The sequence below is a fragment of the Balaenoptera musculus genome, chromosome 1 (assembly GCF_009873245.2).
Source record: "Balaenoptera musculus isolate JJ_BM4_2016_0621 chromosome 1, mBalMus1.pri.v3, whole genome shotgun sequence".
In the NCBI taxonomy this organism is placed as follows: Eukaryota; Metazoa; Chordata; class Mammalia; order Artiodactyla; family Balaenopteridae; genus Balaenoptera; species Balaenoptera musculus.
Genome location: NC_045785.1, coordinates 88,571,801 through 88,588,867, shown reverse-complemented (window position 1 = coordinate 88,588,867; position 17,067 = coordinate 88,571,801). Strand labels below are relative to the sequence as shown.

The window sequence follows — 17,067 nt, the reverse complement described above, 5'->3', positions numbered from 1 at the left end:
CTATTGAAAACTGCCTTCTCTTCCTTCCCCTATTCTTCTGTGCTTCATTTTTCTGCATCACACCAATCATGGTCAGAGAAACTATATAATTTATGCATTTGTTTATTAACCACACAACCAATCAACCCCCCCCACCTTCTTCTTCTTCTTCCTCCCCTCCCCCTTCCCCCTCTCCTCCTCCTCTTTCTTTTTCTTCCATCTCTATAGGTCAGAAGTTACTCTTTCACTGCAGCTTCCCAGGTGCAAAGAACACTGCCTACCAGTGGCTTTCAACAAATAGTTGTGGAAGGAAGGAAGGAAGGAAATGAGGGAGAAAAGGAGGCATCCCTGCAATCTGGGACAAAAATGATATGGACAGTTATATTAAAGGCCACTGAAAAACACTTAAAACCAACAGAAAATTGTAACAGTAAGGTTCAAGATGGAAAATTATTTTAAAGTTTTATCATTAGGAGCTTGTTAAAAGAAAGTAGAACCATAAATGAACCCTTTCCCTCTCTTCTTACGGTTTATATGTAATAGAGGAAGTAAACTTTTATCAGCTAATAAGAGCAACATGAGAAAGGTAAGAGAAAAAATCATTATTGGCATAAAATGTAGTTTGGAAGAAGGCTTGAGGTCATGTTTGGAATGGTTAGAGAAAGGCATGTTAAATAATCTTTCCCAGCAGGATGGTTAGAAAAAGTCAGGGAAGGACCTGAACAGAAGTGCTTGACCACCAGAGCCCCCCAGGCTCCCTGTGACCCAGCACCTCCTCCAGCAGACCACAGCACCACTCTGCAGAGGAGCGGAGACTACCTGGGTACCTCATGCTCCCCTGCTACCCACCTAAGCAAGTGGTCCCTCATCCCCTTGGTTACCATACCCCAGAAGCTGCTGGGTAGAAAGGCATCAGAGGGCTCGTACCCTCTGGCCTCTACTGATGACCCACCTGGCTCTAAAAGCTTTTCAGAACAAAACCCATCATGGTTCACATCCTGGTCTACCTTTGTCACACCAGACGATCAACCCTTCCAGGTAATCCAACATCAACCAGGTCCTTATTTCCAAATGACTCTCTCATCCCCTAATTTCCCATCCCACCCCCTCAAATCCAGTATTATCTTATACATAGATTCTTTGTAGAAAATAGAAAAGGAAATGCTTCACAACTTGTTTTATGAAGCCAGCATAACCCTGATACCAAAACTTAACCAAAGTATTACAAGAAAAGAAAATTACACACCAATGTCCTTCATGAATACAGACACAGAAATCCTTAACAAATATTAGCATATCGAATCCAGCCATATGAAAAAATAATAGCACATCATGCACATCATAGCTCCACGTTCAAAAATCAGTGTAATTCACATTAGAAGATTATGATTATCTTGATAAATGTAGAAAAAAACTGACAAAATTCAATACCCATTACTAATAAAAATTCTCAAACTAAAAAAGAGAAGGTAATTTCCTCATTCAGATAAAGGTCATCTATGAAAACCCCACAGCTAACATCATACTTAACGATGAAAGACTGAATGCCTTCCCCCTAAGACTGAGAACAAGACAAGGATGTCCATTTTCACCACTTCTAACTAACACTGTAATGGAAATCTTAGCAACGAGAAAAAAGGAAAAAGAAAAATTACTGGAACAAATGAATGAAAATAGTAAGGTTGCAGTATAAGAAGTTAATTTTTAAAAATCAGTTTCAGCAAAATTTTAAATTTTGCTCATTAAAAAACATACAGCACATACATCTGACAAAGAACTCATATCTAAAATATATATACAAATATTGAATCATTATGTTGTACACCTGAAACTAATATAATGTTATATGTCAATCATGCCTCAATTTAAAAAAAAAAATCTCACTGAAAAGCAAAAGTGCTCTTGTAAAGCTGCCAGATACAACCTTAACTGCTTTTCCTAATATTAAATAATTTGTAGAATGACAGTATCAGCTCTGTACATAGTACTGTGAAAAATAATGGTTTTATATTAACTTCAACAAATATTTTTAATTAAAAAATAAAATAAAGAACTACCACAAATCAACAATTTAAAAAAAAATTTTTACTGGGCAAAGACTTGGGCCAAACACCTCACAAAGGAGATACATATATAAAAGGTGTTCAAGATCATGAGTCATCAGGAAAATACAAATTAAGATATTATTTCACACCAACCAGAATGGCTTTCCGCCACCAGTCATCCCCCTCCTCTGCTGCTGGTCTCTACTGTCATGTCCCTGTCAGAAATCATCTTGTATATAAACTTATACCCTTGTTTACTGTGTGCTCCTTCCACGAGAAATACTGACACCCTGGGAGGAAAGGACCTCGTCTGTTGCATTCACTGTTGCATCCCCGGGATCAGGAGCATTGCCTGGCAGAGAGTGTGCACCTAACATACATCTGTTGAAAGAATGAATGTCACTAACACAGTAAAGTATGTCTTCTGCCATGAGGTCCATCAAGACATTGTCTCTTTTTTTTTTTAGTGAGTTGGGGTTTTTTTAATCTTTATTGAAGTATAATTGCTTCACAATACTGTGTTAGTTTCTGTTGTACAACAAATCAGCCATATGCATACATATGTCCCCATATCCCCTCCCTCTTGAGCCTCCCTCCCACCCTCCTTATCCCACCCCTCTAGGTCATCGCAAAGCATGAAAAGACAGCCCTCAGAATGGGACAAAATATTTGTAGAAGACATAGTCTTGAAAAAGGAAAATAGGAGAGAAGGAGAAACAAAAGAAGTGTACACAGTCAAGTAAAGCAAAATACTACCTCTGGTGCCACTTGGAGGCATAAAGTAAATTAGGCCATAGACCGATACCTAGAAGGAGGCAATCAAAAAAGCCTGTGAAAGCCCATGAGTAATGCAGACATTTCTCCATAGAAATGGCTCTATAGGAAATACTTCAAAATATAGAAGGTATAGTGCCTCAGATCGAGAACCTGCCTTCAGGAAGGTTCTGACCTAAATATTAGCAATAACTGATTTTAATATCTCGTTATATAAGGAAGTCATTCCTGCACCTCTGATTCACAGATAGTAGAAAACTACAGTATTGACTCACACCTAAGTAAATAAACTAAGTTTTGCTGCTTAAGTATCTATAAATGAAAAACTCTTCAACTTAGAATGCCTTTGCCTTATAACCCTAATTTCTTCTGTTATTATTCTGAGACATGGCAGAGAGAGAAGGCAGAGCAGGGTGTAGGAAGGAGGAGTATGCAGGCATGAAGTGGGAGGGTTGTGGCATCTGGTGGCCTGAGACATCCAGGTGACTTTGACCAGTGGTGTTCTCAGGAAAATCTCACCTTGTGAACCGTACCTAGCAGAGAGCCAGGGGCAAGTGAGTATTCGGTAGGTACCTAATGAATGAACGTTCTTCCAAACAATGATTTTAAGAGATGGCTTAAAGATCCAGGTTTAGGAATGTTTTTTGTTTTCTAACCCTAAGGCCATTTATTCATTCAACTTTAGTAAGTAATTAGTACAACAAGCCCCTGGCAGATACACAGCACAAAGTCCCATGCTGTAGGCACACATAATGCAAAATAATGGAAACCACTGGCAGAGAATCTGACAAGAAGAAAGCTCTAAAATAATATAATTATTTTATTTGTATCTCACAGGCCAAAAACCTAGGAACTTCTCTTCTTAATGATCCTGTTCTTGGGTATTTTTTCCTTGTGTATTCATTACACTTCCACTTCATTCTTTTAAGCTAAGGTGTAACTGCACATGTTTCAGCATGTCTTTTCCTATCACTTATTCCCTCTGGGATTGGCAACTAAAGTAACTGCTCGGTAGGCTCAAATCCTTTTATCCATTTCAGATGCTTAAAGCTTGCTTACAGCATCTTTCTATGAAATTCATGATCATTTGTTTCTCATCGACATAAAATGATTTAAATGGGAAAGGAATTATCTGGAAAAGAATGCTATTCCATATAGATCCACACCAGAATAAAAAGAAAAAAATGAAATTTCAGTATAAGACATCACTAATTGATTTTAGAGCTGGACCTAAATCAGCCAGTGCTAATTTCATCTCTTCGTTTTCTTAATGGGTAAATTAATGGTAATTTCTGAAATTTTAAGGGGAAATCAGAAAGGGTTGTACTCTTACAGGTTAAACCTCTCCACCTTGCGGGCTGGGGTTTGAAAAATAGTTAATGAATGAGTATGTGAACAGATGAAAGAAGGAATTTATAAGTATTCTTCTAAATAATGGTCATAAAACTAGTTAGTGGTATAGCCAGGACTACCCAGTTTTCTTTATTTCTTCCTTGGTAACTCATAAGTTGCAGCTACATGAACAGCTTAGTTAGTTGTCAGAGGAGCGGCAATGTCATCGAAATCCCGGACTGACCTCTGTAGTGTGTTTTTTCTCATTCTGCTTTTAGATGTGCAAACAAAAAAAAAAGAATGAAAAGTGCCAAGTGGGCTGACATAAGAAAATTGCACTGTAGCCAGATCACACATAGAAAATGACAGAAAAAATGTAGGCAGAGATGGCTCTGTGATTTTCTTCTCACTCTCACCTGATCTAAGAAATACAAAAGGTACAAAGTTAGAATGCATTAGCTGTCAAATCAACAACGTTCCATTAGAGGTACAGCCTTCTCTAACAATGCAGCCATTTCACAACCACGGTCTTGACATAGTCCACAACCAGGGAACAAGCAGCAGAAATAATCAGGAACAAGAACATCATGTGATAATGCAGACACTATACTTACTCTTCCAGGAAGTGCTGCTGGGGTCCTATAATAGAGCCGGGCCGGCATATTCTGATCCAAGCAATTATTTCTGCGTGTGTAAACCTGTAGTGTTTCATGACATAACAGGCTATCAAGGTCCCTGTTCTTCCAAGACCAGCTGTAAGAGAGGGAAACACAACAAGAAATACAAAATACAGCAAATGCACCCACAAAAACACTGAAATTAAACCCTGTCCAGAAGTTGCTATGGTTTCAAATATAATACAAGATTTTTAAACCCAGGCAATAATGTCATGCTTTTCATGATTGGGGGGGAGGGGTTGAAAGATAATTCTAACTCAAGAAATTTTTTAAAAATAGATCATATGATCAAAATAAACATATGTAAAAATATATATAAAAACCAGAGCAAGGATCTTGAAAATTATGGAGAGTTCAACCCCTGAGGGCCTTTGAGAATGACTGTCATTGTGAACATTGTTAAGGCAATACTGGTTCCAGACAAGCACTTACAAAATATCAGCTGTCAGGGACTTCCCTGGCGGTCCAGTGGTTAAGACTCCACGCTCCCAATGCAGGGGGGCCCGGGTTCGATCCCTGGTTGGGGAACTAAGATCCCACATTTCACCACAACTAAGCCCACGTACTGCAACTAGAGAAGCCCGTGCGCCACACCAAAAAGCCAGTTCAGCCAAAAGTAAATAAATAATTTTTTTTAAATATATAAACTAACTTAAAAAAAAAAATCAGCTGTCAGGTGTCCCCATGCTCCCCATCCTTAGCTCCAGCCCAGGCTGAGATGAACCTTCAGTTAACAGTTTGTGGACTTCCCTGGTGGCACAGTGGTTAAGAATCCACCTGCCAATGCAGGGGACATGGGTTCAAGCCCTGGCCCGGGAAGATCCCACATGCCGCAGAGCAACTAAGCCTGTGCACTACAACTACTGAGCCCACATGCCACAACTACTGAAGCCCATGCACCTAGAGCCTGTGCTCTCCAACAAGGGAAGCCACTGCAACAAGAAGCCTGCGCACTGCAACAAAGAGTATCCCCCGCTCGCTGCAACTAGATAAAGCCCACCCACAGCAAGACCCAACGCAACTAAAAAATAATTAATTAATTAATTTAAAAAAAACACTTTGTGTGTGTGACTCTGAGTCAGTAGTGTAACTGATTATATTATCATGGTCATTTTTTTAAGCCTATTTAAATGGTGAGGTTTTTTTTAACTTATCGTAGAATAAGGAATTATAGAATCAAAGTAAGAAGACACCATAAGCATCATCAGGCCCCATTAGCTGCCTAACTCATGACTGCTTCAATACTATCTCCACCAGGTGGTCCTAACCTCTATGTAACTCCTTCAGAGACCAGGATTTCATTATTTCCTCAGCCAATAGGTATTGATGGAGCAGCTACTACCTGCCAGGTACTGTGCTAGAAGCTGGGGATAAGGCGATGAATAAAACAGACATGGTCCTGGCCCTTATGAGAGCACACAATCCACTAAGAACCAAGCCAACGGAAGTGCTCAAGTTTCCTTTCCTGAGGCTCTTACATTTTTTGGAAACTTTTGTGTCAACATATTTCTTATGTTGAACCCAATTTCTGTTATGTAGGAGAAATTAATATAATTAGAAATGATTTTCAAGGACGTATTGGTTACTATCATGATCAAAATGTTCTTCAAAGTGTTTTTACAAATTGTGATTTTTTTTTTCTCTCTCCAGAGAAACAAAAGTGATAGGATGAAGATGGCGGTGTGGGAAGACGAGGAGTTAGCGTCTCCCCACAATTAGGGTGCCTGCCGGCCACCAGTGAGGGACTCTGACACCCAAGGAGATGGGAGGAACCCCCAAGTGAACCAGTAGGACGTGGGGGGACTGAGGGGGGAGCAGAAGTGGAGGCCAGACAGGACCGGTGCCCCTGAGGCCAGGGAGATCAGGAGAGGCAGGCAGGAGGGACTCTCTAGGAAGAGCGGGAGAGAAGTGGAGGGTGATCGCCTGGCCCTCCGGGGAGCTTGCTGAGTTCCCAAGCCAGTACCCCCTCTCCAAAGTCCCATCAAGGCCACGTGGGTCCTGGGGCCATAAGAGGGAAGCCGGGGAGATCAGGAGAGACAGGCGGGAGGAGGCATCTGGGAGGAGTGGGAGAGGTGCGGAGGGCAATTGCCCCGCCCACTCGGGCCTGGGGAGCCTGCTGAGCTCCTAGGCCGGTTCCCTGCACTCCAAGGCTGCCCCCCCCCGGGGGCATAGGAGGGAGGCCAGGCAGATCAGGAGAGGCAGGCAGGAGGAGCCCTCCCAGACCGGAGGAGCAGGAGAGGAGAGGAGGGCGTTTACCCCACCCACTCAAGCCCAGGAAGCCTGCTGGGCTCCTAGGTGAGGTCCCCTGCCCTCTGAGACCAGGGATGGGGGCACACCTGGGCCCCTTCTGTTCCTTGAGCCTAAGCCCCACCCACCACAGCCCCCAGGACATGTTCCAGCCCTGTGGGTCCTCAGCATTGGCTGCACCCACCGCCCAAACCTTGCCCTTTCTTAGGCCCCGCCCTCCACAGCCAAGGCCTTTTCCCCCTTTATTTTTTTTTCTTTTCCCTCCTCCTCTTTTTTACTATTGTGGTACTGATGTACCTTAGGCTTATTGATTCATCTATATTTTTATTTTTATATTCTTTCTAACATATCTGTCAGTTTCCTAATCTAATTTTATTTTTTACTTTGTTATTGTTCTCTTTTTTTTTTTTTTTCCCCATCCCATGCAATTTGCAGGATCTTGGTTCCTGAGCCGGGGGTCAGCCCAAAGCTCCTGTGGTGGGAGCTCCGAGTCCGAACCATTGGACAAACAGAGAACCTCAGACCTCAGGGAATATTCATCGGAATGAGGTCTCACAAAGTTCCTCATCTCAGCACCAAGACCTGGCTCTACACAATAGCCTACAAACTCCAGTGTTGGAAGCTTCAGGCCAAACAACCAGTAAGACAGGAACACTATCCCACTCATAACAAAAAAAAAAGAGACAGAAAAAAGGATATCACAGATGAAGGAGCAAGGTAAAAACCTACAAGACCAAATAAATGAAGAGGAAATAGGCAATCTACCTGAAAAAGAATTCAGAGCAATGATAGTAAAGATGATCCAGAATCTTGGAAATAGAATGGAGGCACGGATTGAGAAAATACAAAAAATGTTTAACAAGATCTGGAAGAACTAAAGAACAAACAAACAGAGATGAACAACACAATAACTGAAATGAAAAATACACTAGAAGGAATCAATAACAGAATAACTGAGGCAGAAGAACGAATAAGTGAGCTGGAAGACATAATGATGGAAATAACTGCAAGGAGCAGAATAAAGAAAAAAGAATGAAAAGAATTGAGGACAATATCAGAGACCTCTGGAGCAACACTAAACACGCAAACATTCGAATTAGAGGGGTTCCAGAAGAAGAAGAGAAAAAGAAAGGGTCTGAGAAAATATTTGAAGAGATTATAGTCAAAAACTTCCCTAACATGGGAAAGGAAATAGTCACCCAAGTCCAGGAAGCACAGAGAGTCCCATACAGGATAAACGCTAGGAAAAACACACCAAGACACATACTAATCAAACTAACAAAAATTAAATTCAAAGAAAAAATATTAAAAGCAGCAAGGGAAAAACAAAAAATAACACACAAAGGAATCCCCATAAGGTTATCAACTGATTTTTCAGAGGAAACTCTGCAGGCCAGAAGGCAGTGGCAGAATATACTTAAGGAGAATGAGGAGAGGAGCTTCAAGATGGCAGAAGAGTAAGACGTGGAGATCACCTTCCTCCCCACAAATACATCAGAAATACATCTATATGTGGAACAACTCCTACAGAATACCTACTGAATGCTGGCAGAAGAACTCAGACCTCCCAAAAGGCAAGAAACACCTCATGTAACTGGGTAGGGCAAAAGAAAAAAGAAAAAACAGACACAAAAGAATAGGGATGGGACCTGCACCAGTGGGAGGGAGCTGTGAAGGAGGAAAGGTTTCCACACACTAGGAAGCCCCTTCACAGGCAGAGACTGCGGGTGGCGGAGGGGGGAAGCTTCGGAGCCACGGAGGAGAGCGCAGCCACAGGGGTGTGGAGGGCAAAGCAGAGAGATTCCCGCACAGAGGATTGGTGCCGAGCAGCACTCACCAGCCTGAGAGGCTTGTCTGCTCACCTGCCGGGACGGGTGGGGTCTGGGAGCTGAGGCTCGGGTTTCAGAGGTAGGATCCCAGGAAGTGGACTGGGGTTGTCTGCGTGAACACAGCCTGAAGGGAGCTAGTGCGCCACAGCTAGCCGGGAGGGAGTGCGGGAAAAAGTCTGGAGCTGCCGAAGAGGCAAGAGACTTTTTCTTGCCTCTTTGTTTCCTGGTGCGCAAGGAGAAGGGATTAAGAGCGCCGCTTAAAGGAGCTCCAGAGACGGGCGTGAGCCACGGCTATCAGCACGGACCGCAGAGATGGGCATGAGACGCTAAGGCTGCGGCTGCAGCCACCAAGAAGCCTGTGTGCTAACACAGGTCACTATCCACACCTCCCCTCCCGGGAGCCTGTGCAGCCCGTCACTGCCAGGGTGCTGTGATCCAGGGACAACTTCCCCGGGATAACATACGGCACACCTCAGGCTGGTGCAACATCACACCGGCCTCTGCCGCTTCAGGCTCCCTCCGCATCTGTACCCCTCCCTCCCCCCGGCCTGAGTGAGCCAGAGCCCCCGAATCAGCTGCTCCTTTAACCCCGTCCTGTGTGAGCGAAGAACGGACGCCCTCAGGCAACCTACATGCAGAGGCGGGTCCATATCCAAAGCTGAACCCCAGGAGCTGTGCGAACAAAGAAGAGAAAGGGAAATTTCTCCCAGCAGCCTCAGGAGCAGTGGATTAAATCTCCACATTCAACTTGATGTACCCTGCATCTGTGGAATACCTGAATAGACAACGGAATCATCCCAAATTGAGGAGGTGGACATAGGAGCAAAGATATATATTTTTTTTTCTCTTTTTCTCTTTTTGTGAGTGTGTATGTATATGCTTCTGTCTGTGATATTGTCTGCATAGCTTTGTTTTTACCATTTGTCCTGGGTTCTGTCTGTCCGTTTTTTTTGTTTGCTGTTTGTTTTTAGTATAGTTTTTAGCACTTGTTATCATTGGTGGATTAGTTTTTTGGTTTGGTTGCTCTCTTCTTTCTTTTTCTATGTTTTTATTACTTAAAAAAATTTTTTTAATAATTATTTTTTGTTTTAATTATTTTATTTTACTTTATTTTATTTTATCTTCTTCTTTCTTTCTTTCTTATTTTTCCCCCTTTTATTCTGAGCCGTGTGGATGACAGGCTACTGGTGCTCCAGCCAGACGTCAGGGCTGTGCCTCTGAGGTGGGAGAGCCAAGTTCAGGACACTGGTCCACAGGAGACCTCCCAGCTCCACATAATATCAAACAGCAAAAATCTCCCAGAGATCTCCTTCTCAACACCGAGACCAAGCTCCACTCAACGACCAACAAGCTACAGTGCTGGACACCCTATGCCAAACAACTAGCAACACAGGAACACAACCCCACCCATTAGCAGAGAGGCTGCTTAAAATCATAATGAAGTCACAGACACCCCAAAAACACACCACCAGACGTGGACCTGTCCACCAGAGAGACAAGATCCAGCCTCATCCACCAGAACACAGGCACTAGTCCCCTCCACCAGGAAGCCTACACAACCCACTGAACCAACCTTAGCCACTGGGGACAGACACCAAAAACAACGAGAATTATGAACCTGCAGCCTGCGAAAAGGAGACCCCAAACACAGTAAGTTAAGCAAACTGAGAAGACAGAGAAACACACATCAGATGAAGGAGCAAGGTAAAAACCCATCAGACCTAACAAATGAAGAGGAAATAGGTAGTCTACCTGAAAAAGAATTCAGAATAATGATAGTACAGATGATCCAAATCTTGGAAATAGAATAGAGAAAATAAAAGAAACGTTTAACAAGGACCTAGAAGAACTAAAGACCAAACAAACAGTGATGAACAACACAATAAATGAAATTTAAAATTCTCCACAAGGGATCAATAGCAGAATAACTGAGGCAGAAGAACGGATAAGTGACCTGGAAGATAAAATAGTGGAAATAACTACTGCAGAGCAGAATAAAGAAAAAAGAATGAAAAGAATTGAGGACAGTCTCAGAGATCTCTGGGACAACATTAAACGCACCAACATTCGAATTATATGGGTCCGAGAAGAAGAAGAGAAAAAGAAAGGGACTGAGAAAATATTTGAAGAGATTATAGTTGAAAATTTCCCTAATATGGGAAAGGAAATAGTTAATCAAGTGCAGGAAGCATAGCGAGTCCCACGCAGGATAAATCCAAGGAGAAACATGCCAAGACACATATTAATGAAACTATCAAAAATTAAATACAAAGAAAAATTATTAAAAGCAGCAAGGGAAAAACAACAAATAACACACAAGGGAATCCCCATAAGGTTAACAGCTGATCTTTCAGCAGAAACTCTGCAAGCCAGAAGGGAGTGGTAGGACATATTTAAAGTGATGAAGGAGAAAAATGTACAACCAAGGTTACTCTACCCAGCAAGGATCTCATTCAGATTTGACGGAGAAATTAAAACCTTTACAGACAAGCAAAAATTAAGAGAATTCAGCACCACCAAACCAGCTTTACAACAAATGCTAAAGGAACTTCTCTAGGCAGGAAACACAAGAGAAGGAAAAGACCTACAATAACAGATACAAAACAATTAAGAAAATTGTAATAGGAATGTACATATCGATAATTACCTTAAATGTAAATGGATTAAATGCTCCAACCAGAAGACATGCACTGGATGAATGGATACAAAAACAAGACCCATATATATGCTGTCTACAAGAGACCCATTTCAGACCTAGGGACACATACAGACTGAATATGAGGGGCTAGAAAAAGATATTCCATGCAAATGGAAATCAAAAGAAAGCTGGAGTACCAATTCTCATATCAGACAAAATAGACTTTAAAACAAAGACTATTACAAGAGACAAAGCAGGACATTAAATAATGATCAAGGGATCAATCCAAGAAGATATAACAATTGTAAATATTTATGCACCCAACATAGGAGCACCTCAATACATAAGGCATATACTAACAGCCATAAAAGAGAAAATCGACAGTAACACAATCATAGTAGGGGACTTTAACACCCACTTTCACCAATGGACAGATCATCCAAAATGAAAATAAATAAGGAAACACAAGCTTTAAATGATACATTAAACAAGATGGACTTAATTGATATTTATAGGACATTCCATCCAAAAACAACAGACTACACTTGCTTCTCAAGTGCTCATGGAACATTCTCCAGGATAGAGCATATCCTGGGTCACAAATCAAGCCTTGGTAAATTTAAGACAATTGAAATCGTATCAAGTATCTTTTCCGACCACACCCTATGAGACTAGATATCAATTACAGGAAAAATTCTATAAAAAATACAAACACATGGAGGCTAAACAATACATTACTTAATAACCAACAGATCACTGAAGAAATCAAAGAGGAAATCAAAAAATACCTAGAAACAAATGACAATGAAAAAACGACGACCCAAAACCTTTGGGATGCAGCAAAAGCAGTTCTAAGAGGGAAGTTTATAGCAATACAATCCTACCTTAAGAAACAAGAAACATCTCAAATAAACAACCTAACCTTACACCTAAAGCAATTAGAGAAAGAAGAACAAAAACAACCCAAAGTTAGCAGAAGGAAAGAAATCATAAAGATAAAATCAGAAATAAATGAAAAAGAAATGAAGGAAACGATAGCAAAGATCAATAAAACTAAAAGCCGGTTCTTTGAGAAGATAAACAAAATTGAAAAACCATTAGCCAGACTCATCAAGAAAACAAGGAAGACTCAAATCAATAGAATTAGAAATAAAAAAGGAGAAGTAACAACTGACATTGCAGAAATAAAAAGGATCATGAGAGATTACTACAAGCAACTATATGCCAATAAAATGGACAACCTGGAAGAAATGAAAAAATTCTTAGAAATGCACAACCTTCCGAGATTGAACCAGGAAGAAATAGAAAATATGAACAGACCAATCACAAGCACTGAAATTCAAACTGTGATTAAAAATCTTCCAACAAACAAAAGCCCAGGACCAGGTGGCTTCACAGATGAATTCTATCAAACATTAAGAGAAGAGCTAACACCTATCCTTCTCAAACTATTCCAAAATATTGCAGAGGGAGGAACACTCCCAAACTCATTCTATGAGGCCACCATCACTCTGATACCAAAACCAGAAAAAGATGTCACAAAGAAAGAAAACTACAGGCCAATATCATTCATGAACATAGATGCAAAAATCCTCAACAAAATACTAGCAAACAGAATCCAACAGCACATTAAAAGGATCATACACCATGATCAAGTGGGGTTTATCCCAGGAATGCAAGGATTCTTCAATATACGCAAATCAATCAACGTGATACACCATATTAACAAATTGAAGGAGAATGACCATATGATCATCTCAATAGATGCAGAGAAAGCTTTTGACACAATTCAACACTCATTTATGATAAATACCCTCCAGAAAATAGGCATAGAGGGAACTTTCCTCAACATAATAAAGGCCATATATGACAAACCCACAGCCAACATCGTCCTCAATGGTGAAACACTGAAAGCATTTCCAGTAAGATCAGGAACAAGACAAGGTTGCCCACTCTCACCACTATTATTCAACATAGTTTTGGAAGTTTTCGCGACAGCAATCAGAGAAGAAAAAGAAATAAAAGGAATCCAACTCGGAAAAGAAGAAGTAAAGCTGTCACTCTTTGAAGATGACATGATACTATACATAGAGAATCCTAAAGGTGCTACGAGAAAACTACTAGAGCTAATCAATGAATTTGGTAAAGTAGCAGGATATAAAATTAATGCACAGAAATCTCTTGCATTCCTATACACTAATGATGAAAAATCTGAAAGTGAAATTAAGAAAACACTGCCATTTACCATTGCAACAAAAAAAATAAAATATCGAGGAATAAACCTACCTAAGGAAACAAAAGACCTGTATGCAGAAAACTATAAGACACTGATGAAAGAAATTAAAGATGATACAAATAGATGGACAGATATACCATGTTCTTGGAATGGAAGAATCAACAATGTGAAAATGACTATACTACTCAAAGCAATCTACCGATTCAATGTAATCCCTATCAAACTACCAATGGCATTTTTCACAGAACTAGAACAAAAAACTTCACATTTTGTATGGAAACATAAAAGACCCCGAATAGCCAAAGCAATCTTGAGAAACAAAAACGGAGTTGGAGGAATCAGGCTCCCTGACTTCAGACTATACTACAAAGCTACAGTAATCAAGACAGTACGGTACTGGCACAAAAACAGAAATATAGGTCAATGGAACAGGATAGAAAGCCCAGAGATAAGCCCACGCACATATGGTCAACTTATCTTTGATAAAGGAGGCAAGAATATACAGTGGAGAAAAGACAGCCTCTTCAATAAGTGGTGCTGGGAAAACTAGACAGCTACATGTAAAAGAATGAAATTAGAACACTCCCTAACACCATACACAAAAATAAAGTCAAAATGGATTAAAGACCTAAATGTAAGGCCAGACACTATCAAACTCTTAGAGGAAAACATACGCAGAACGCTCTATGACATAAATCACAGCAAGATACTTTTTCACCCACCTCCTAGAGAAATGGAAATAAAAACAAAAATAAACAAATGGGACCTAATGAAACTTAAAACTTTTGCACAGCAAAGGAAACCATAAACAAGACAAAAAGACAACCCTCAGAATGGGTAAAAATGTTTGCAAATAAAGCAACTGACAAAAGATTTATCTCCAAAATTTACAAGCAGCTCATGCAGCTCAATATCAAAAAAACAAACAACCCAATCCAAAAATGGGCAGAAGACCTAAATAGACATTTCTCCAAAGAAGATATACAGATTGCCAACAAACACATGAAAGAACGCTCAACATCATTAATCATTAGAGAAATGCAAATCAAAACTACAATGAGATATCATCTCACACCAGTCAGAATGGCCATCATCAAAAAGTCTGCAAACAATAAATGCTGGAGAGGGTGTGGAGAAAAGGGAACCCTCTTGCACTGTTGGTGGGAATGTAAATTGATACAGCCACTATGGCGAACAGTATGGACGTTCCTTAAAAAACTAAAAATAGAACTCCCATACGACCCAGCAATCCCACTACTGGGCATATACACTGAGAAAACCATAATTCAAAAACAGTCATGTACCAAAATGTTCACTGCAGCTCTCTTTACAATAGCCAGGACATGGAAGCAAGCTAAGTGTCCATCAACAGATGAATGGATAAAGAAGATGTGGCACATATATACAATGGAATATTACTCAGCCATAAAAAGAAACAAAATTGAGTTATTTGTAGTGAGGTGGATGGACCTAGAGTCTGTCATACAGAGTGAAGTAAGTCAGAAAGAGAAAAACAAATACTGTATGCTAACACACATATATGGAATATTAAAAAAAAAAAGTTCTGAAGAACCTAGGCGCAAGATGGGAATAAAGACACAGACCTACTAGAGAATGGATTTGAGGATACAGGGAAGGGGAAGGGTAAGCTGGGACAAAGTGAGAGAATGGCATGGACGTATATACACTACCAAACGTAAAATAGATAGCTAGTGGGAAGCAGCTGCATAGCACAGAGAGATCAGCTTGGTGCTTTGTGACAACCTAGAGGGGTGGGATAGGGAGGGTGGGAGGGAGGGAGACGCAAGAGGGAAGAGATATGGGAACATATGTATATGTATAACTGATTCACTTTGTTAAAAAGCAGAAACTAGGGGCTTCCCTGGTGGCACAGTGGTTGAGAATTTGCCTGCCAATGCAGGGGACACGGGTTCGAGCTCTGGTCTGGGAAGATCCCACATGCCGCGGAGCAACTAGGCCCGTAAGCCACAATTACTGAGCCTGCGCGTCTGGAGCCTGTGCTCTGCAACAAGAGAGGCAGCAATAGTGAGAGGCCCGTGCACTGCGATGAAGAGTGGCCCCCACTTGCCACAACTAGAGAAAGCCCACGCACAGAAACGAAGACCCAACACAGCCATAAATAAATAAATAAAATTTTTTAAAAAAGCAGAAACTCAGGATTAACCAAGATGGCGGAGTAGAAGGACGTGCTCTCACTCCCTCTTGTGAGCGCACCAGAATCACAACTGTCTGCTGGACAATCATTGACAGGAAGACCCTGGACTTCACCAAGGAGGATACCCCACGTCCAAGGACAGAGGAGAAGCCACAGTGAGACGGTAGGAGGGGCGCAATCACAGTAAAATCTAATCCCATAACTCCTGGGTGGGTGACTCACAGACTGGCGAACACTTATACCAGAGAAGTCCACCCACTGGAGTGAAGGTTCTGAGCCCCACGTCAGGCTTCCCAACCTGGGGGTCCGGCAACGGGAGGAGGAATTCCTAGAGAATCAGACTTTGAAGCCTAGTGGGAATTGATTGCAGGACTTCAACAGGACTGGGGGAAACAGAGACCCCACTCTTGGAGGGCACACACAAAGTACTGTGTGCATTGGGACCCAGGGGAAGGAGCAGTGACCCTGGGGGAGACTGAACCAGACCTACCTGCTGGTGTTGGGGGGTCTCCTGCAGAGGCGGGGGGTGGCTCTGTTTCACTGTGGGGACAAGGACTCTGGCAGTGGAGGTTCTGGGAAGTTCTCCTTGGCGTGAGCCCTCCCAGAGTCTGCCATTAACCCCACCAAAGAGCCCAGGTAGGCTACAGTGTTGGGTTGCCTCAGGCCAAAAAACCAACAGGGAGCTTCCACCCATCAACAGTCAAGTGGATTAAAGTTTTACTGAGCTCTGACCGCCACAGCAACAGTCAGCTCTACCCACCACCAGAGCCTCCCATCAAGCCTCTTAGATAGCCTCAACCACCAGAGGGCAGACAGCAGAAGCAAGAAAAACTACAATCCTGCAGCCTGTGGACCAAAAACCACAGTTACAGAAAGATAGACAAGATGAAAAGGCAGAGGGCTATGTACCAGATGAAGGAACAAGAAAAAACCCCAGAAAAACAACTAAATGAAGTGGAGATAGGCAACCTTCCAGAAAAAGAATTCAGAATAATGATAGTGAAGATGATCCAGGACCTCGGAATAAGAATGGAGGCAAAGATTGAGAAGATGCAAGAAATGATTAACAAAGACCTAGAAGAATTAAAGAACAAACAAACAGAGATGACCAATACAATAACTGAAATGAAATGC

At 41.5% G+C, this 17,067-nt stretch overlaps 1 protein-coding gene across 4 annotated transcripts in view; it reads right to left on the bottom strand.

The window, feature by feature from the left end:
* The window catches only part of CDC14A (cell division cycle 14A), a 184,512-nt gene that overhangs the window by 47,564 nt on the left and 119,881 nt on the right, over positions 1-17,067 (bottom strand). For all 4 annotated transcript variants that reach the window (XM_036830948.1, XM_036830932.1, XM_036830927.1 and 1 more), the window contains one exon: positions 4,745-4,883. In XM_036830948.1, coding sequence (XP_036686843.1) covers positions 4,745-4,883 — 139 coding nt within the window. The remainder of the gene's footprint in view (positions 1-4,744; positions 4,884-17,067) is intronic.